Source organism: Puma concolor, chromosome B2 (assembly GCF_028749965.1).
Source record: "Puma concolor isolate L17-30 chromosome B2, mPumCon1.1.hap2, whole genome shotgun sequence".
In the NCBI taxonomy this organism is placed as follows: domain Eukaryota; kingdom Metazoa; phylum Chordata; class Mammalia; order Carnivora; family Felidae; genus Puma; species Puma concolor.
In genome coordinates, this window is record NC_141671.1 from 11,755,899 (window position 1) to 11,777,837 (window position 21,939).

Genomic DNA, 21,939 nt, shown 5'->3' on the forward strand with positions numbered 1-21,939 from the left:
CAAGGGCTGCTGGGGCAGGGAGGTTGCTTATCTGTTTACCATTCATGCATTGCAGGGCCCAAGGATGTGGGAAGAAAGTCTGAATAAACATCTTTGCATCTACCGCGAGAACCCCACAAAGGACAGAGCAAAAATCTTCTTGGGATGCAGGAGCCACATGTTTTGGGGGCATGTGACATTGTGACTTCAGTGTTTCTCAAAGCCTGTTTTGCAAAATACTAGTTCCTGAAGTGGCTCTGGGAAGAAAAGGATCCTTGGGCAAATCGTTTTGAGAAAAGCTGCTTAAACAGCCTTCCTTTGGAGATTTCCCTGCTAACATGTCCAATAAATCCTTCAGTAATGAATCCCATATTAACTTTGACTTATTCCCTGAACTTATTTGATGACAGAATTCTAGGTATAACACAGATTAAAATCTCCAGAAAAGATATTCTAAAGAACTTGTTTTTGGATATGTTGGTGTATTTCACTACAGTGCTGGAAATGGAAAAGAGACAGGAGATGGGACTTGTTAGATGCAAATCATCTTTCCACTCCTACCGTGGGATGGCATTGGCCTTTCCCCCATTTTGCCACACACACTCTTTGTGTTTCTCCTTTCCTGATACAAGTGGATACTTACTGGGGAAAAGTACTAACTCAAGTCCACTGACTTCATTATCTTCCAACTAATTCTTTAAAAGCCAAGGATTGCATTCTGCTGTAAGCAACAGCTGTCGTGATGACCAAATGATGGATTTCTTTTCCCCATGTACCAAGAAGTCCAGAGGCTTGTAGAGCACCTCAAAAATGCTGTCAAGCACACAGCTCTACTAACCTTAGTGTGTGTTCACCTTGTCCTCATGACCTCAAGATGGCTCTGCCATTCTAGGCATTGTATCCTTATCTGTGTTCCAAACAAGGGGGTCAGGGGGGGAAGGAAGGGCCAAGGACCACCAGCTTCTGGCTTGTATCTACTAAATATATACCTTCTCTATCAAACAAAGCTTCCTTGGAAGACCACCCAGTCAGTATGGTCTCCCTATATCTCAGAGCTGGATTTCGTGGCTTTCCAGAGCTACAGAGGACTCTGAAAAGTGGAGTTTTTAGCCCAGCATAATCTTCCCAGCAAAATCAGGGTTCTGTTAGCAAGTAAGAAGGGGAGAATGGATGTTGGGTCAGTATCCACAGAGGGTACCAAAACCATGATTGAATTAGTCCTTTTTAGAAAGAGATCCGTGGTCTGTTCTTCAGTATATTCTAGACTCAGTTTTACTCAGCAGATACTGAATGCTTTCTGTAAGCAAGGCACAGTAATTGTATGATGTAACAAGGTCTCTGCCCTCAAAGCAATCATAACCTTAAGTAGAAAGAGATAGAGAAATACAAATACAGTCAATTCTAGCAATGCTTAACTGCAATTATGACCTTAGAAAAAGATCATTAGAAAAATAGGTAAAATAATATAATATTTGAAATCCATCCTGGAGAGTACAGATAACTCCCATCACATCATATCCACTGTTAAGGGAAGGAATCCGGTGGTCACAGTTTCAAGGAAAACTATGCAGGTTGGAGGAAGGTGCAAAAAAGGAAAAAAAAATACTTATGACCAGGTTTATCTCATTGATTGTATTCATTGGAGCTGCTTTTATTTTGTTTCTGATCCTCCTAAGTTTTATTTATTCATATTTTTTATATTTATTTATTTTGAGAAAGAGAGCACACACCTGTGTGCATGAGCTGGGGAGGGGGGCAGGTGGGGGGAGGTGGAGAGAGAGAGAGAGAGAGAGAGGGAGGGAGAGATCTAAGCTATCAGCATGAACCCCACAAGGGGCTCTATCCCCCCAACCGTGAGATCATGACCCCAACCGAAATCAAAAGTTGGTCACCCAACCAACTGAGCCACCCAGGCTCCCGTATTTACTTTCTTTTTAGTCTCAAATTCTCCATTGTTATAGATAGGTAGATTTTAACAATCTCTGTCTTAAAACATGGCTGTCTGTTCACAAATGTTATCCCCTAGCCTAATCCTTCTGTCCTCTCCAGTCAGTCTGTGTTTACTCTGTGCCCGCCACCCCAGCCCAAGAACTTCTGGAAAGGTTAAGAATTTCCTTACTGTCTCCACCTCCCCCGTAGGTTCAGGGAAGGAGCTGTGCTTTGGTAGAATTAAATTCCTGGAGCAGTTTTTTCAGCCTCTCAAATTTGCAAACAGCCCCACCCTGTTCAGGAAACCTGTGAGCGCCCATTTGACTCCAGCATGAGAAGGCAGTGCTAGCAGGATCCAGTAATTTGTGATTTTCTTATATTCTTAAGCTCCCTAGGAATTAAATTACTGTTAAAATACTTAAGCCCATTGTGCAGTTTTCACGCATTGAACTTTCATACTTTCAGAAGCCCGTGGATCATTGCTTCCAGGTCCAACGTAGCAGTAGCACCCCCACCCTGTCACTGGGTGACCTGGTTACCCCTCACCCATCATGGAGCCCCCTTACCCTGCAGTTCATTTCTTTTTGTTCCAAGGGGGCAGTGGGTCGAGACAGAGTCCTTGTTTTGAATATGTGCACACGATCAGGTAAAAGGCTTCTACTAATGATAACCTTCTCCAACTGGTTAAGTTACAGAGTACAGAGTAGAGTACACACAAGACGGAGTCATGTGATCATGTCCGCCCAGCCCCGCCCCTCCGCTGTGGCCGGTCTTGTGCCCTACCTGCTGACGGTGCTCGTGCTCGGTGCTCTCAGCGCACGCGCACGTGGTCCTGTAGACGTTGATGACATCGTGCTACCCTTCCCCGTTTTCTCTCAAAGCACTCGTGTGATTTTTTTTGTGCCCTTGTTTAGGAGTGCCCAGACCCTTCTTTTTTCACTCCTGACACTATCAAATTAGAAAGTAGGAGCAGTTGCCACAAGGCAGAGTTAGATTTTGTCTGGATGAAAAATACATAACTCCAAAATGTGTTTTCCTAGCAAGGGCCACTGTTCCCTTTAGAATTGCTAATATGGGCCTTGGAATCACTGAGCTCTTTATAGTCTGTATGAATTGAAGTAATTTTTGCCGTGTTTAAGTCCTAAACACTGGTTCCGTTCAAAGAATTGTTTTCAACTGAAAATTTTATTTCAATAGTTGTGAAGTGTGAAAGATGCCCTATATGCTATATTAAAGCAGAAATTTGTTTTTGCCTTAAATTTTTGCTTTCTTCTGTTTCATATATAGCACATGCCTTTCTTTTCTCAACTCCTTCCTTCTTACCTTCCTCCCTCCCTCACTCCCTTCCTTCCTCTTTTTTTCTCTCTTTTTAATTTTAAAGAGGGAGAGAGAGCACAGGAGAAGGGCAGAGAGAGAATGAGAGACAATCTTTTTTTATTTTTATTGTTTAATGTTGATTTATTAATTGAGAGGAGAGAAGGAATGGGGGAGGGACAGAGAGAGAGAGAGAGAGAGAGAGAGAGAGAAGAGAGAGAATCCCAAGCAGGCTCTGTGCTGTCAGCACACGGCTCAAACCCATGAACTATGAGATCATGACCTGGGCCTAAATCAAGAGTTGGAAGCTCAACCTACTGAGCCACCCAGGCGCCCCTTTACTTAACTTTTTAAATTGAATTTTATTTCATCATGGTAAGTATACTCTTGAACCCCCATCCCCCTGCCCCCTCCCCTCTGGTAGCCATCAGTTTGTTCTCTAGCCTTAAGAGTCTATTTCTTGATTTGTGTCTCTTTTTCCTTTGCTTGTTTTTTTTTTTTTTAATTTTTAATGTTTATTTATTTTTGAGAGAGAGAGAGACACACATTGCAAGCAGGGGAGAGGCAGAGAGAGGGAGACACAGAATCCGAAGCAGGCTCCGGGCTCTGAGCTGTCAGCACAGAGCCTGACATGGGGCTCAAACCCACAAACTGTGGGATCATGACCTGAGTAGAAGTTGTACGCTTAACCAGCTGAGCCACCCGGGCACCCCTGCTTGTTTTGTTTCTTAAATTCCACATATGAGTGGGATCATATGGTATTTATCTTTCTCAGATTGACTTATTTTGCTTAGCATTATACTCTCTAGCTGTATCTGTGTTGTTGCAAATGACAAGATTTCATTCTTTTTATGGCTGAATAATATTCCATTGTATGTAGATACCACATCTTCTTTATCCATTCATTTACTGATGGACACTTGAGCTGTTTCTATAATTTGGCTTTTGTAGATAATGTTGCAGTAAACATAGGGGTGCGTGTATCCCTTTGAATAGTATCCCTTTGAATTTTTTAAAGTTTATTTATTTATTTTGAGAGAGATCACAGAGCATGGGATTGGGGGGGCGGGGAGCAGCAGGCAGAGAGAAAGAGAGAATTCCAAGCAGGCCCCTACACTGTCAGCTCAGAGCCCAACACGGGGCTCGAACCCATGAACTATGACCTTATGACCTGAGTCAAAACCAAAAGCCAGATGCTTAACTGACTGAGCCATGCAGGCACACCCTGTATTATTGTATTTTTAAGGTAAATATCCACTAGTGTGATTACTGGATCGTAGGGTAGTTCTATTTTTAATTTTTTGAGGTACCTCCATGCTCTTTACCACAGTGGCTGTATTAGTTTGCATTCTCACCAACAGTGCATGAAGGTTCCTTTTTCTCCACATCCTCACCAGTTTGTTTCTTGTGTTGTTGACTTTAGCCATTCTGACAGATGTGAGGTGATATTTCATTGTAGTTTTTATTTGCATTTTCCTGATGGTGAATGATGTTGAACATCTTTTCATGTGTCGGTTGGCCATCTGTATGTCTTTGGAGAAATGTCGATTCATGTCTTCTGCCCATTTTTAATAGGATTATTTGTCTTTGGGTGTTGAGTCATATTAGTTCTTTATATTTTTGGGGTACTAACTCTTTATCGGATATGTCATTTGCAAATACCTTCTGAGATTCAGTAAGTTGTCTTTTAGTTTTATTGATTGTTTCCTTCTCTGTGTAAAAACTTTTTATTTTGATGTAGTCCCAGTAGTTTATTTTTGCCATGTTCTTTCTTAAAGTTGTTACCTTTGGGAGGAGTGATGCAGTGACTGAACTTGAATTTTTTTTTTAAACAGCTATATTGAGAAATGATTCATATACACATACTTTGCCATTTAAAAATGTACAATTTAGTGGCTTTTTTATCAGAATGTATAACCATCATCATGATCGAATTTGAAAACATTTCCATCATCCCCAGAGAAACTTTGTGTCTAAGTCATTCCCCATTTACACCACCCTAGCCCTGGGCAACCACTGCTTTCATCCCTATAGATTCGCCTATTCTGGGTATTTCTTTTTAAAAAAAAAATTTTTTTTAACGTTTATTTATTTTTGAGACAGAGAGAGACAGAGCATGAACAGGGGAGGGGCAGAGAGAGAGGGAGACACAGAATCGGAAACAGGCTCCAGGCTCTGAGTGGTCAGCACAGAGCCTGACGCGGGGCTCGAACTCACGGACCGCGAGATCATGACCTGAGCCGAAGTCGGACACTTAACCGACCGAGCCACCCAGGCGCCCCATCTGGGTATTTCATAATAATGGAATCATTATGTGGCTGTATTTGTTTCCCAATGTTATCAAAAAAGATTACCACAAACTGGGTAGTTTACAACAACAGAAATTTGTTTTGTTACAATTCTGGAGGCCAGAAGTGCAAAATCAGGGGATTGGCAGAGCTAGTTCCTTCTTGGGGCTCAGAGGGAAAATCTGTTGCATGCTTCTGTCCTACCACCTTCTAGTGGTGGCTGGCTCTCCTTGACCTTCCTTGGCTTGTGGATGCATCTCTTCCATCTCTCCTCTGTTCTCACATGGCCTGCTCCCCTGTTGCCTGTGTGTCTTCACAGCCGTCTTAGAAGGGTACCAGGCATTGGATTACAGCCGTCTTTAAGTCAGTATCATCTCCTCTTAACTAATCACATCTGCAAAAACCCTATTTCCAAATGAGATTACATGTCAGGTTCTGGTGATCGTGAATTTGGGGTACACAGTATTCAACCCAGGACATTGGCCTTTGGTGTTTGGCTTCTTTCACTTATCGTAACTTTTCAAGCTTCATCCATGTTGTAGCTTCTGTCAGAATCCTCTCTTGTGGCTGAATAATATAGTCCACTGTGAGGACATACCACACTTTAGTCATCATTTGGTGGACAGACATGTGGGTGGTTTCTACATTGTGGCTATTGCGAATAATGCAGCTGTGAACACTCTTGTACAAGAGTGTTTTTTTGTATGGACATATGTTTTCTTTTCTTTTGGGGTGGATTTAACTTTTGAATCTGTCAATTATAATGTATGTATTTATGTCACTTTGCAGGAACAGCTATTATTAAAATTCTGGCTCGTGTTCTGCCTCTTGAGTTTGCATTGTATTTCAATGACTTTTCAAGTGACTCACCTTTGAGCAATTATGTTTTGTGAGAGATATCCTTTGTTTCAACTCATGTAATGGAAGTCTCTTGTTAACATTAGAAAGCTATCTAGTCCTTCATGCTAAACTCTGGTCACTTGCTGAATTGTGCTCTTTTTTGTTTTTATAAATAGGTCATAGCATTTAATTTTTTAACCATTCACAAAGCATTTTCTCTTTGTGATATCATGTAAGCTTCCCTGCACTCCTGGGAGATCTCCTGAGGAGTTCTCTCTTTTCTGGCTGCTAAACTTGGGATTTCCTTTTAAAAGCGTACTTGGTACTTAACTGTGACACAGTAGGATGTTCTTCATCCCTCAAGTCCGCAAATCTGTTGTTTTTGTGGTGATCTTTTCTCCAGGTTCAGAGAACATGTGTTAGCGTCCAGGGAATGCTCAGGGGACTACTCCAGCCTGCACCAGAATCCCCTGGAGGGCTGGTTAAAGCAGAGTGCTGGGTCCCACCACGAGTGTCTATAGGTCTGGGATGGGGTGGGGCCTGAGAACGTGCATTTGTAACAAGGTCCTAAGTCATGCTGGTGCTTTTGGTCCCAGCATCATGATTTGAGCCTATACAGTTAAATATATGTACCATCTTGGGTATTGTTCATCCAGGGCCTCTCAAAATTTAGCATGCCTGTGAATCACCTGGAAATGCCTTTCACTGGTTCTGACTCAGTAGGCCTGGGGAGGCTTCCAAGAGCCTTTGTTTCTAACCAGCTCTTGGGGGACGCCAGTGCTGCTCTCTGTAGCAGGTGTTGAAAGAGTAGCCATATGCTGTCCTCTGCTTGGGTGGGTCATTGTTCTGTACAGCTGTAAAAACTCCACACTGAAGTAAACTTGCCAGCTGTAACAGATGAACGGCATCTACCCTGTAACATGTAGGGAAAGGTTCTCTTCAAGTTACGTGGTTATTACGGAAAACAAAATGAGAGCCCGAATGGTCCGAATTCTACCCAAAGAGTAAAATGGCTCAGACTTTCAACATAATATTTGGAGTAAATTAAAATTCCCTAGAATGATCGCTTAAATGTATGCTCCCAGGTTCTGAAATGTCTGTCTCACAGGCCCTGTGATTGAACAGAATCGATTCTTACAGGGATTCTGAATTCATTCTTTTAAATTAATGGAGTTACTTTCTGTTTTTCTTTTTCTTAGCTTCTTGACAAATTAATGTAAACTTGGTTATATCAACTTTAGGGCCTTGGTGTTCTGCATACTTTATCCCTCATGCCTGGAACGATTCTTGTTTTATGCAAACAACATAACCATTCCATAAAGCTAATTTCTAAATGTCTTTTCTTTTGGCAGATCCCTTACTACCTTGGGGTTGGTTATATCCTCGCTGGCTGACCAGGCAGCTGGCAAGGGTAAAAACAAATTTGTGCCTTATCGAGATTCAGTGCTCACTTGGCTTCTTAAGGTAATTCATTGTTCTAGTGTGTTCCTTTCCAACTAAAACCTGGCTGTTTCAGAGGAGGCAGCTGAAAGTTGTGTGCAGAGCTAACCAGATACAGCACCACCCCCCGCCAATACTGTTAATCCGAATTCCTAGGAATGCAGAATGAAAACTCATTCCTGTTGCCTCTTTTGCCCCCATGATAACGCTATTCAGCAGACATTGTTCGTTGTTGTGAGTATAGAGAAACCACACCTCATCATAAAATGACTCATGAAATACGGTTCCATTTCCACAACACGTTTTCTTCACAGAGAATGTCGTATATGCATGTCTTCAGCTTCCATCATACATGTTGTGCACAGAATGGGGATCATTTCCTAAGAGGCTGCTGGAAATATTTTGCAGGATAACTTGGGGGGCAATAGCCAGACCTCTATGATAGCCACCATTAGCCCAGCGGCAGACAACTATGAGGAGACCCTCTCCACCCTGCGATACGCGGATAGAGCCAAAAGGATCGTTAACCACGCCATTGTGAACGAGGACCCCAATGCCAAAGTCATCCGGGAGCTGCGGGAGGAGGTAGAGAAACTGAAGGAGCAGCTCTCGCAGGCTGAGGTAAGATCAGCCTGGTGCTCCCTGTTTTTGAGATCCCCTGGCGTGTCGTATCTGAGTCGGGGAGGGTGTGGTCGACTGAAGTTCTAGGTCATCTCCGTGCATTCGGCATTTCTGAGTGACATCTTCTGTATGCTAAGCATATAGCCGTCTGTCCTAGGAACTTAACCTCCAGTCAACTAAAAGTGAGTTGTTGCTACTGCCTAATTGTTTGCCTTGGTAGATCAGTTGGCCCTTGGGCACCGATCTTGTCCAGTGTGAAATCCTAAGAACCAAATGGGTTGTTTTTATTAACATTGTACACTCTGTGCCCATAGGGCCTTGCGGTTTTCAGAGAAATTAGTTCTATGTCCTCTCTTCCTTAAGTCAGGGAAGGCAGCATGATGGAAGAGAAACATTAGGAAAAGAACTCAGAAATCTTTTATTTTGCTTCATGTATATCAGCTCCTGGCAGGAAACAAAATCGGTCATTTCTCATTGTTACCACCTTTCCTTGGCTTTACCCAGCTTTAATAATCACACCCTCTTCTAAGTAGCTATTGCTTTTTGCAAGTTACTGGGTGAGGCATCCGGCTCATTTGAAACAGGTAATAGGACTGAAATGAAGGCCGAGTAAGTGCCTTAGTGTAAGTCACGTGCTTCCCCTGCCTCACTTGGGTGTGGACCTAGGGCTGCTGAGTTCACATTCCTTCATACCACTCCCTTCTGACCCCTCCCTTCTGAGAGAGTAGTAAACGAGGGCGGGGAGGGGTGGAGGGTAATACTATTATTTTTTGAGCACTTGTGTACCAGGCCCTGTTGAAATACTTTTTGTCTATCAGCTTCTCTAGTCAAAAAGATAATCAATAGGAGATTGAGGCAAACAGAAAGGGAGTCACAGCCCAGGATCTGAACTGCCCATTCGTTGGTGATCATGGAGTTGCACTGACAAGGCATTGTCTTCTTCCAGCTTGGGCTTCGGAAGTGCAGGAAGCCTTGTTTTGTTCCTTGTTTTCATCCCTAACCCCTAGTGCAACACTGATACTGGAGAGCGCTTAGCACCATGCTGGTGCATCGTAAGTGCTCAATAAGTGTTGCTACCTCCTGTTATTATCATGATTATAAGCATTTAGTGCATCAAACATACTTTTTCATTGATGCCAAGAAGGTAGCAAAACACCTGGAAAATAAAACACTGTGGGGGGCCTGGGTGGTTCATTCGGTTGAGCGTCTGACCTCAGGTCATGATCTCACAGTTTGTGAGTTCGAGTCCCATGTTGGGCTCTGTGCTGACAGCGCACAGCCTGCTTCAGATCCTCTGTCCCCGTCTCTCTCTCTGCCCCTCCCCCACTCACAGACTCCCTCTCTCTCTCTCTCTCTCTTAAAAGAATAAATAAACTTAAATATAAAAATACCAATAAACTTTGAAGAGCCATGATCCTAGGAGGAAAATGTAATGGTTCTGCAGTCAGTACATACGTGGATGAGCTCCTTCTTTCCTCTTGTCTCTGAACCTGCCTTTCTGCCATGACCATGTAATCCAGGCCAGATGGTAGAATGATGCCTGGCCAAAGAGAACAGAAGAGGAGCCACAGCGGGTTCACCTAGGGTTTTCATGGGTGTCCCCTTATACCCAGCACTGAGTGTCCCTCGCAGACTCTGTTCCCGCTGTGACCTCGGTACCTCAGGGAGAGTCCACAACATTGCCACTGTGGCCTCTTGTCCAAGTCTGCCATCTTTCTTGTTCATGGGCTTACACTTTGTGGAGGCTCATGTTGCGATAGGGGGTCAAAGCATGCCATTGCCAAGTAAAGCCCCCCAAGTAAAAGCTTAGCTTAAAAAAGCTTTATACATATATACATCTGTATTTAGACCCCTTAGTTATTCTCACTCTGCAGACTCAGAGGGAAATTCCTACCCTTTTACCCATATGTCTTATTGCCAAGGGAGTAATGAATACACAAGGTTTTTATCACCATCCATTAAAAAAATTTTTTTTCATGTTTATTTATTTTTGAGAGAGAGAGACAGAGCACTGCAGGGGAGGGGCAGAGAGAGAGAGGGAGACACAGAATCCAAAGCAGACTCCAGGCTCTGAGCTGTCAGCACAGAGCCTGACGCGGGGCTTGAATCCACGATCTGTGAGATTATGACCTGAGTCGACGCTTAGCTGACTAAGCCACCCAGGCGCCCCAGAAAAGGAGTTTTAAATGATCCAGAGTCCAATTTTAAAATAAATGAGAAGAGGGGTGCCTGGGTGGCCCAGTCGGTTAAGCGTCCAACTTTGGCTCAGGTCATGATCTCGCGGTCTGTGAGTTCGAGCCCCGCGTCGGGCTCTGTGCTGACAGCTCAGAGCCTGGAGCCTGTTTTAGATTCTGTGTCTCCCTCTCTCTGACCCTCCCCTGTTCATGCTCTGTCTCTCCCTGTCTCAAAAATAAAATAAAAACGCTAAAAATTTTAAAATAAAATAAAAGAGAAGAATCTTCACTTTTCCTGGTAGGTTATCACTGGGATGTGTTTATTGATGATGTGTGTTGATCTCTGTCTTGCTGGGAAAAAAAAAAAAAGGTAACAGTGCTTAAGTTACCTTTGTTACAACGTTTCTGTTTTGAAGACAAACTTTAGCATCTTTTAGGTCTTTAAATGTGAAATTTAAGTACGATGGATAAAATTACTCTGTAGTGATTTGTATCAGTTTAATTCAGGGCACTGGTATTCCTTTTCCCCTCTAAAGAGTAGCAGCCATTTATTCTTACATTTCTTTTTATTAATAAAGATGTACAAGTCCACCCTGACAGTGTATGACTTAATTGCTTCCAACAGACTGTTGATAGCCACTTCAGAAGCACAGTAAAGGATTGTTTTATGAATAATGGTGGGAAAAAATAGAAAATCAGATATCTCTGGTTTCATTTTAAGGCTATGAAGGCCCCTGAACTAAAAGAGAAGCTTGAAGAATCTGAAAAGCTGATCAAAGAACTAACAGTGACTTGGGAAGAGAAGCTGAGGAAAACAGAAGAAATCGCACAGGTAGCCCGATAATTTAGGCCTAAAATCTTGTGATTCTTTTTCATTTGCCATCTTTTCTGCGTAGCCACTCATCATCCTCCCAAAGCCATTCAAGGACCTCTTTCTGCTCACCAAGACTGCAAAGATCACTTTTAGAGCCTGTAACTTCGTTGTCCTTTATCAACTACCATTTAGTCCATTTATTTGCTAGGAGCACTGAGCTGGAACAGGCATGGTCTACAGGAAACACTGTTAATGTTTCCTGCTTTTCTATTTTGTGATTTTTACATCACCCGGCAAAGTGTGCTACCTGACTGGCCGAGAATTTATAACCTACCACTCATCATGGTCTTTTCCCCAGTGTATTTGATTTTTGGGGCTTGTAAGAAATGTTGTATGAACTTTACTTGAGAAACGATATGAAGCAAGGACTAATTGTGCACTTGTGTGTGAGTGGGTGTGTTTTATGAATCTGCACTATACATTTGGTGAACATTTTAATCTCACTGACTACTTGGAAATATTGGCCCATCCCAATCGGGTAGCTTGAAAGCAGTAACTGGGACCTAGTCAAGCCTTTTGCTTATATGTTTCTCGTAGGTGTTATTCTCACACAGACCCGTGCTCACGTACCCCACACACGTACTGCTGACTTCCTGTCTCTCATCCATTGCTTCGTACTTCTTCACGGCACTTTATCATCCCTGGAAATTCTGTTTTGCTTGTCTGGTTTTTTTTTTGTTTCTTGTTTTTTTTCTTTTATGGTCTGTCTCTTTCTACTAGAATATAAGTTTTCACAAAAGGGACTTTGTTTTGCTTGCTGTTGTAGATCAGTACTTCCTGCCCCCATCTCCCATGACTTTCCCACGTTTACTAGGGTTATTATCACCTGAAATCAGGCAATATGCCCAGTCTTCCCTGTGCCCTCACAACACCTTGCTCTTACCTTACTTCTCTTCCATTTCTTCCTGTGGAATTCTTATATTTCAAGAGACATCGCAAGTATATTCTTTTCCTGAAGCCTTTCCTGGTCTCTGAATACATCATGGGCTCCTTCCTTGGAAGCCCCATAGTACCTTGTTCCTCTCCAGTGACACAGGGCTCTTCTCCTCTGATTTAGGTACGTGGTCTTGTCCCTTCAACTGGACTATAAACCCCTTAAACGGAAGATGGTATCTGGTTCACTCTTAGCACCCTTTTAACACGGACACAAGACGTCACGCATTTTAGAGACTCCCTAAACTTGGTTGTGATGTGTGATTTCATTGGCATTGTCCCCAGAAAGAGTGACGTAAACTTTCCATGGATACATCTTGTCAGTAGAGCAACAAATAGAGTCCCCTGTGTTTGTCTGTTTTTGTGCCCAGGAGAGACAACGACAGCTTGAAAGTATGGGGATTTCCCTGGAGACATCGGGTATCAAGGTGGGAGATGATAAGTGCTACTTAGTCAACCTGAACGCGGACCCTGCTCTTAACGAGCTTCTGGTTTATTATTTAAAGGTAAGAGAGTATATAAGTAGATGGTTGCAATCCTGATGCATTCACATCTCACTCCCATTGGAATCTGGGCGCCTGTACCCATGATTTGGCTTTTTGAACATTTTATTTATTTTTGAGAGACAAACCACAAGCAGGGGAGGGGCAGAGAGAGAGAGAGAGAGAGAGAGAGACAGAGAGACAGAATCCAAAGCAGGCTCTGGGCTCCGAGCTGTCAGCACAGAGCCCCACGTGGAGCTCTGACCCACGAACCGTGCAATCATGACCCGAGAAGAAGTTGGATGCTTAACCAACTGAGCCACCCAGGTGCCCCTGGTTTTGCTTTTTGTATCCAGCTTAGCCCTCATTGAAAGAGGAGGGATAGTGCAGTCAGGTTACCGTTGAGAGTGAAAACCTCCCCTCTGGAAACCATCAGTTCTCTATATTTATGGGTCTGCTTCTGCTTTTTCTTTGTTTGCTTGTTTGTTTGTTTGTTTGTTTGTTTAGATTCCACATAAAGCAAAATCATAGGGTGTTTATCTTTCTCTGTCAGATCACACTTTTGGAAATGTTGGTTTATTTTGTTAAAGTGAAAAATGAGACATCTGTTTGAAATAGGGTACCTGATAGGGCACTGATATGGGGTACCCCAAAAGACATAGGGCCTTTTTAATATGCACACACACACACACAATTCCTGAGTTATGATAGTATATAAATGTATGTGGCAGTACGTAACTCTCAAGGATTAGAGACCTGGAGACTTGAAGGCAGCTTATGTAACTGCCCACATACCGAAATCTCTAAATGAAGAGCTATTACCCACTTGCAAAAAGTTAAATAAGTGCCTTGTTAAGGATTCTGATCTGCCTAGTTAATATAAAAAATGCGATGGAAAATAAGCTAGAATTGAGGAAAGGAGCCTCAGTTTTCCCTCATCCTTTCTATTTTACTTTTCCCAGAGACCTAAATATGGGGCAGATGGTCCCTGACTTATTAAGCCCACTAATGGACTCAAGATCTGTTTGTTTAGAACATGACTAAGGCGTAAGGAATTGTGTCCAAAATCCTAATTTTGAAAGACCAAGCTTTCTGTTGAATAGGGAAATATTACTATCATGGTGACTCAGTGATTTTTAGAGCAACGAAAGAAACAAAGGGACGAGCAGTGGACCGCCTCCCCAGGAGTCACAGTCCTCCTGTGTCTGGGGTTTGAGGTACTTGAAGTCCTGCTCATCTGCATTCTATAGCCCACAGGCTTCCACACTCTATGTAGGATTGGTATTCAACACTCAACTACTGGGGCGCCTGGGCGGCTCAGTTGGTTGAGCATCCAACTCTTGATTTCGGCTCAGGTCGTGATCCCATGATCGTGGGATTGAGCCCTGGGTGGGGCTCTGCAGTGAGCATGGAGCTTGCTTGAGATTTTCCCTCTCTCTCTCTTTCTCTCCCCCCCCCCCACCCCTCCCCTGCTTATGTGCTCAAACTCTCTCTCTCTCTCTCTCAAATTAAAAACATAGAGGCACCTGGGTAGCTCAGTTGGTTAAGTGTCTGACTCTTGATTTTGACTTAGGTTATGATCTCATGGTTCATGAGTTAGAGCCCCACATCAGGCTCTATGTTGACAGTGCAGAGCCTGCTTGGGATTCTCTCTCTCTCCCTCCCTCTCTCTCTGCCTCTCCCCTGCTCGTTCTCTCTCTGTCTCACTCTGTTTCAAAAATAAATAAATAAGTACAAATGTCATGGAAGATTTGACTTAGAGCGCCCCAAATATCTTGTATCTGATTCATTTAATATTGTCATTCTATTGGGTTATTCAAATTGATTGTGATAAATTTTTGTTGAGTTACTTGTAAGTATAGATGTTTTCCTTTCTTTCATGATCTGTTACTAGGACCATACCAGGGTGGGTGCAGACACGTCCCAGGACATCCAGCTCTTTGGCATAGGAATACAGCCGGAGCACTGTGAGATCGACATCGCATCCGATGGTGATGTTACTCTCACTCCAAAAGAAAATTCAAGGTAGGAAAAGTAAATGGCTCCTTCACATGCCGTTGAGCCTGGTTTTCAGAAACCCCATTCTGTCTGTTTGCTCACTTATTTCAAAGTTAAGACTTCAGTGGGTTCTTTTGCCTCGAGCAGCATGTGATTCCTTAGGTGCATCATCTTCAGTGGGAGCTTATCTGCAGGAGTCTCGTGGCCTGGGTGAGGGGACACAAATTGCTGCAAAGACATTTTGTATTTGCTTCTTAACAAATCCCCAGGCATGTGTCCAACTAGAAATTACTTTTTAATGCTAATTTTTTGGCTGGGTACATTACCAACCCAGGCAATTTCCATAACTTTTCTTTATATTATTGTAATAAGAACATACTATAAGTCAAAGTAATGTTTATACATGTGTTCAGAAGTGAGTGTGTATGTTCTCACTCTCTCAAAAATAAATAAACATTTAAAAAAAAGTGGGGGTGCCTGGGTGACTCAGGGGGTTAAACGTCCGACTTCAGCTCAGGTGATGATCTTGCAGTTCGTTAGTTCAAGCCCCGCATCGGGCTCTGCGCTGACAGCTCGGAGCCTGGAGCCTGCTTCAGATTCCGTGTCTCCCTCTCTCTCTGCCCCTCTCCCACTTGCTCTCTCTCTCTCTCTCTCTCTGTCTGTCTCTCTCTCTCAAAAACAAATAAACATTAAAAAAAAAAAAGGAGTGTGTGTGTGTGTGCACCTATATAAGGGTCCCTTAAATATATAAATGATCATGAAAGTTAGCAATAAATAAGAAAGACAAAGCTTATTATATTCCTCTCTCATTTGCTTCGGAACTGTTTTTAGTTTCATTCTAGAACAACACTGCCCAATACAACTTTCTGAGATAATGGGAAAGTTCTATATCTGCTAAGACCATTTTCGTGCACTTGTGTATCAAAATATGGACAATGAAAATGAGGAACTGAAAATTAAATTATAATTCAGAGCTTAAAACAATAAAGGACACTGAGTGACAAGTTTCAATTTGTCATACTGCCATTAGATATTAGATTATAGATACATAGGTCTGGGTATCCATCCATCTATATACCTAGATATATTAGGTTACTTAGATATCTTAATAAACTGGGCAGGTATTTTCCTTATAAACTGACTAATGTTTTTTAGGTAGAAGAGGTAAGTATTCTATTAAAAATTTTCCCCCCAAAACAACTTTTCATCATCCTTCTGGCAAGAATATGTGTATACGTATAGATGTATAGATAGATAGGTAGGTAGGTAGATAGATAGATAGATAGATAGATAGATAGATAGATAGATGGATGGATAGATACATACACACACACCCACACACACACATGTATTCTAGTCTCATTTTCCACTTTTCTCAAATGAATAAATTAGTCCATAATTCCAAATAGATGGACACAGACCTTTGAAGCTTGAGTTAGCATCGAGTCATTTTCATTGGCAAGAATAAAGGGAGCATGTTATTGTAAAATATACACACTCACAGGCGCCTGAGTCAGGTGGCTCAGTCAGTTGAGCATCTGACTCTTGTTCTTGGCTCAGGTCATGATCTCACGATTTGTGGGATTGAGCCCTGTGTCAGGCTCTGTGCTGTGAGTGTGGAGCCTGTTGGGATTCTCTCTCTGCCCTTCTCCCATACTCTGTCTCTCAAAAGATAATAAAAATATATACACACCAAAGTTTTATCTTGTTTGTGCATGACAAATTAAAAACATATGAGATGGTCTTTCCAGGGTATTTTTATCAATAAAAATTTAGCCCCTGTACTTGAAATATTACTGCAAAGAGAAGATTATTTTCCTGTGTGAGTTCTCCTTATTCTGTGACTCTTGAGCTAGAGAGTCCGGTCAAGATTAAGAGCTAGATAATGAGATTGTATGAGAAAACTAATTTATTGAAAAATTAAAACTAAGAATAATATTCATTTTTTTCTCCATCAAACTTCACCTGACAGTTCTTTAGCAAATTAAACTTTAATTAATTAATATCCTCATAATTTTTTTCTTAAATACCAGCAAAATCTCTCTCTTTTTTTTTAATGTTTCTTTTTTGAGAGAGAGCCCACACACAAGCGGGGGAAGGGCACAGAGAGGCAGGGGTCAGAGGATCTGAAGCGAACTCTATACCGACAGCACAGAGCCTGATGCAGGGCTCAAACTCAGAAACCATGAGATCATGACCTGAGCTGAAGTCAGACTCTCAACCAACTGAGCCACCCAGGTGCCCCCAAATCTTTCTTTTTCATTTAAAGTTTATTTATTTGAGAGAGGCAGAGGCAGCATGAGTGGGGTAGGGGCAGGGAGAGAGAGAGAATCCCAAGCAGGCTCCACACTGACAGCCCAGAGACCGACGTGGGGCTTGAACTCATGAAACCATGACATTATGACCTGAGCTGAAACCAAGAGTTGGACTCTTAATCTACTGAGCCATGCATGCACTGCCACAAAATCTCTTTTCTAAATGAAGGAAACATGTATAAGAACATTAGAAATGAAGGAAACATGTATAAGAACATTAGGGATGCCTGGATGGATGGCTCAGTAGGTTAAGCATCCGACTCTTGATCTCAGCTCAGGTCATGATCTCAGTGTTCTTGAGATCAAGCCCTTAGGGGCTCTGGGCTGACAGCCCAGACCCTGCTTGGGATCCTCTCTCTCTCTCTCTCAAAATAAATAAATAAACATTTAAAAAAATTATCTGCACTAAAAATTCTGGACGACTTTTCATCTCCCCCTAAAAAAAGTCACAGTGGCAAGGCTTTTAACTATGTTAAAAATCAGTTGATGAGATCTTCCGATCGGCAGGAAATCCTATGAAATCTGTTACAGTGAGTCATTCACAGCCCCTTGTACCCTGTAAGCCATAGCATAGCTGTGAGGTGAGGAAACCTGTGCCCTTGGGAGACCAGCTCCAGATGTCCTCTGGGCAGAGTTGCAGCTAGGGTTTGAGACGAATCCCAGATGCACAGGCCAGCACAAAGCCAGAGACACAGTGCACGTGATCTAAGGTGTGATTCGTGCAGTATAACAGACTCGGAGTCCTTTCCCCCATCTCTGGCTATTTGTCTTATTTTTACAATTTGTTTGGTAGCTATTTAGGATTTAAGCCTGGTGTTCTTTTATGTTTTCCCCAAGTTTCTATTATGGAAAACTTCAAACATATAAAGTAGAAAGAAGAGTATGGTGAACCCCCTGTATATCCATCATCCAGCTTCAAAAATGAGCATCTCGCAGACAGTTTTGCTTTTATTTCTATACCCTCCACATCTCCCCCTCCCTCCCCTCTGGGTTATTTTAAAGAAAATTCCCGGGGCGCCTGGGTGGCGCAGTCGGTTAAGCGTCCGACTTCAGCCAGGTCACGATCTCGCGGTCCGTGAGTTCGAGCCCCGCGTCGGGCTCTGGGCTGATGGCTCGGAGCCTGGAGCCTGTTTCCGATTCTGTGTCTCCCTCTCTCTCTGCCCCTCCCCCGTTCATGCTCTGTCTCTCTCTGTCCCAAAAATAAATAAACGTTGAAAAAAAAAAAAAAAATTTAAAGAAAATTCCCGATAGTATAACTTTTTATCCATGAATGCCTCAGCTTGTATTTCTAAACAAGTGTTCGCGAACATAGCTTAAGTTCCATCACACCTAAAATAATTAACAATAATTCCTTATTAACCTTCATATATTGAGTCAGTGTTCACATCTCCCCAAAGGTATCAGAAATGTTCCTTTTCATTTGTTTCTTGAAATCAGGATCAAATAAGATTCAACTGTTGTCATTGGCTGTTTGTTTCTTTTAGCCTCCGGGTTCCTCCTCCCTCTGTCCCCACCCCCTTTTCCTTGCATTTTAGTTGTTGAAGATGCTTGGTTGTTTTCTGTAGTCAGCATTTTGCTCGTTGTGTCCCATGGCATTATTTAGCATCTTCCACCACCTTCTGTATTTCCTAAATTGGTATTTTGATATAACAGCTTGATCAGATTCAACTCAAATTTGGACAAGAAAATTCCATAGGCATTCTCGTGTATGTTTCCATCAGGAGCACATCATGCCAAGCTGTCTATCTTTGAGGGATGTTGACTGCCCTTGATCATCGTGTTTTGTTCTTTTCTTTTTTTTTTTTTTTTTTATGTTTATTTGTTGAGAGAGAAGGGGCGGAGGGGCAGAGAGAGGGGGACAGAGGACGTGAAGCAGGCTCCGCACTCTCAGTGCAGAGCCCATCATAGGGCTCGAACTCACAAACCACGGGATCATGACCTGAGTCAAAGTTCGACACTTAACCCACTGAGCCACTCAAGTGCCTCAGTTCATCACTGCGTTCTGATCACATGTTTTGAGGGTGGTTGCAATTCTATTACTCCTTCTTTTGGTATTAGCAGAATATGTTGCGAGAAACTTCTCCATCTCTCATGGGCTGCTGGGTCTGGGTTCTGTGCTCTTTCCCACTAAACTGACACGTTCCCTGGTCTTCTTTCAGGTCCTGTGTAAATGGCACCCTTGTGTGCAGCACTACCCAGCTGTGGCACGGTGATAGAATCCTGTGGGGAAATAACCACTTTTTTAGGTAACCTCTTTGGGTTCCCTAATATTTTCACTTTTTTTTTTTTTTTTTTTTTTTACTGTTACCTGAGTATAAAACAAGTCAATTCTCTCTAATGGTGGAAAACCCCACAGAATTAACTTACCTAAGAGGAAACGGCGAGACTGGTTGAAAGACTTTGAAAAGGAAACGGGCCCGCCAGAGCATGACCTGGACGCAGCCAGTGAAGCTTCCTCGGAACCAGACTATAACTATGAATTTGCACAGATGGAGGTTATCATGAAAACGCTGAACAGCAATGGTAAGACCTTCCCTCCGATTCCTCCGTCTTGGGCAGCTCCTATCCCTTGAGGGATGTGCTTGCATAAAGTATCACTCTGAAACTTAGATACATAAAATTGCTAATTTCTTACAGAGGCCCCTGGAGAGGGGCTCGTGAAACATCGCATGGCCTGATCTGCTCCCTCAAGTGTAACCAAGGGGTGGGTAGTCCCTTTTTTGAGCCCCTTGTTTCCAAGCCAGTTGTGGTAACATTTCCAAGGTCATAGAGTCCGGAAGGACTATGGTGGCATTCCTTTTCAAATTCCCCTTACTGGGCTTGTCATTTCTGAATCTTTCAGAGCACAAAAGTCCCCAGCAGGGCATGAACCCAGGAATTTCCAATGGAATGTAATGGGTAAATAAAAGTCATGATATTTTGCTGTAAATCCAGTTGGAAATTATACCATCAAAGAGGCTTACATAGCAAGCCCGGGTAGCTTTTACAAAAATGATAGCCACGGGCTTTATAGGCTCTTTGCTTGACCTGCACACTGGCTTGTCTCAGACCTTTAAGGAAGAGATTTCCTTAAAGCATCATTTCTAGATCCCTTGATCCAGAAAGTTTTCAATGTTTGTTTTAAAATTCTTCTCTGTATCTAAAAGGAAATCCTTTACCTCTTCATAAACACTTAACGTGCATTCAGTAAAATCCATATCACATTCTGTCTTGATGGCTGTTTTATAAATGTGCCCCTTCGTTTTCCATCTCTCGGTCTTCTCATCTCCAGGCTTGTGCCTGGAAACTAGAAACAGGACAGCAAAGTTCTTCTGTTACCAGGTACAAGGCAGCATTTCTCGGACCAGAACTGTGTGACAACAAGTATAGCTGAGGCTACATTCAGGAGCCCCTGAGATGAGAAAGTCCGATCTCGCTGTCCCATTCAGCTGTTCTTTGAGTACCTAAGGATCATCCCCAACTTGAACCAGGGAGGACCTCCAGGAGCCTCTGCTGGCCATGGTGCAGGGAGAGCATTGTTTTCTCAGTCGGGCTCTCCCTTGAAAATGTTGACTTTTGCCCTCTATCTTTGAACCAGCCTATCTAGAAGAATGTGAGCATGGCTGGAGAAAGTCGGTCAGATCTCTGGCTTCTCAAATTGGGGATTCTGTTGCAGGAATAAAGACTCTGACCGTTTTATCTCTGGATTTTTAGCCCCAAGGACTCCCTCTTTTCAATTATAGAAATGAAGCCTGAAGAAAAGGCTAGATGGAGAAACAAGTGTGATGCATTCATATGAAGAATATAGAACAACCCCAGAAAAGAACATCAGTGAGACTGGAGAAACAGATTAGCTGCTGGGGCTTTGGACGCTGCACCCCAGGGTGCACCATAGCTAGGGGTCAGTCTACTCTGCTACTTACTTGCCCAGTTGGGGGGAATCCCAAAAGACATTCCAAAGTGATGTTGAGACACCAGCATCACATTGATGGCCCATTTTACAACATGCCTGAGCAACAAGTCTCCTGTAATTTTTGGAAGCCCCAGTGGATACAGGGTGTGACAGGAGGGTGTGGGCTCCACTCCAGGTGCAGGAACACCCATTGGAAGAGCCTTATTTCTCTACATGAGATTACAGAATTCCAGATGATGTCTCTGTTCTCTAACTGCAGAGTATCCTGGGGGTAGCAGTGGAATCCTCTGTTGTCCCACATCGTAGATTTCTAATTTTATTCAATCACTACCTTCCTATCATATTTATAGTAAACCCCTGAATAACAGATGAGTATTTAGTAAGTATTTGTTAATTCCTCCAATCCTCTTAGCGAAACCAATTAGTCACCAGTGACCTGCCTCATGGTATTAACATGAGTTATCCATTTGTATTCAGATCAAGCCTTGTTCTCCAGTGTTGATTTTATCTACTTAAAAATAGTGTTTCCCCCTCCCCACACTTCACCCAATTCCACGGGTAAGGGGAGCTTGCCTATGGGGCACACAGGACGAGCCCTGACTCAGTGCTGAAATGCTGATGGCCCAATGGTATTCACGCAATTCACCTCTACCGCTAGGTGGTTTCCCGATGATAAGCCTGTCTGCCTGGTGGTCGTCCCCCTGGTGGTCGTATTTGAAGATTCTCTTCCCTCTCATGTGGTTTCAGACGAAGCTCCTTCACAAACACTGGGAAAGAGGTTTTCACTGATTGTTGACGTTAGCATGGGGGAGCTTGACCGGGTTTTAGCAGTGCTGCTGACTGATGCGTGTGCTACCTGC

General features: G+C 42.9%; 1 protein-coding gene across 9 annotated transcripts in view; it reads left to right on the forward strand.

The window, feature by feature from the left end:
- Positions 1–21,939, forward strand: part of KIF13A (kinesin family member 13A) — a 219,129-nt gene that overhangs the window by 142,330 nt on the left and 54,860 nt on the right. For 5 of the 9 annotated variants that reach the window (XM_086706170.1, XM_086706172.1, XM_086706173.1 and 2 more), the window contains 8 exons: positions 7,703–7,814; positions 8,199–8,411; positions 11,307–11,417; positions 12,764–12,898; positions 14,769–14,899; positions 19,347–19,433; positions 19,544–19,710; positions 21,738–21,857. In XM_086706170.1, the coding sequence (XP_086562296.1) occupies positions 7,703–7,814; positions 8,199–8,411; positions 11,307–11,417; positions 12,764–12,898; positions 14,769–14,899; positions 19,347–19,433; positions 19,544–19,710; positions 21,738–21,857 (1,076 nt within the window). The remainder of the gene's footprint in view (positions 1–7,702; positions 7,815–8,198; positions 8,412–11,306; positions 11,418–12,763; positions 12,899–14,768; positions 14,900–19,346; positions 19,434–19,543; positions 19,711–21,737; positions 21,858–21,939) is intronic. The other 4 variants (XM_086706174.1, XM_086706177.1, XM_086706175.1 and 1 more) reach the window with 1 other exon arrangement.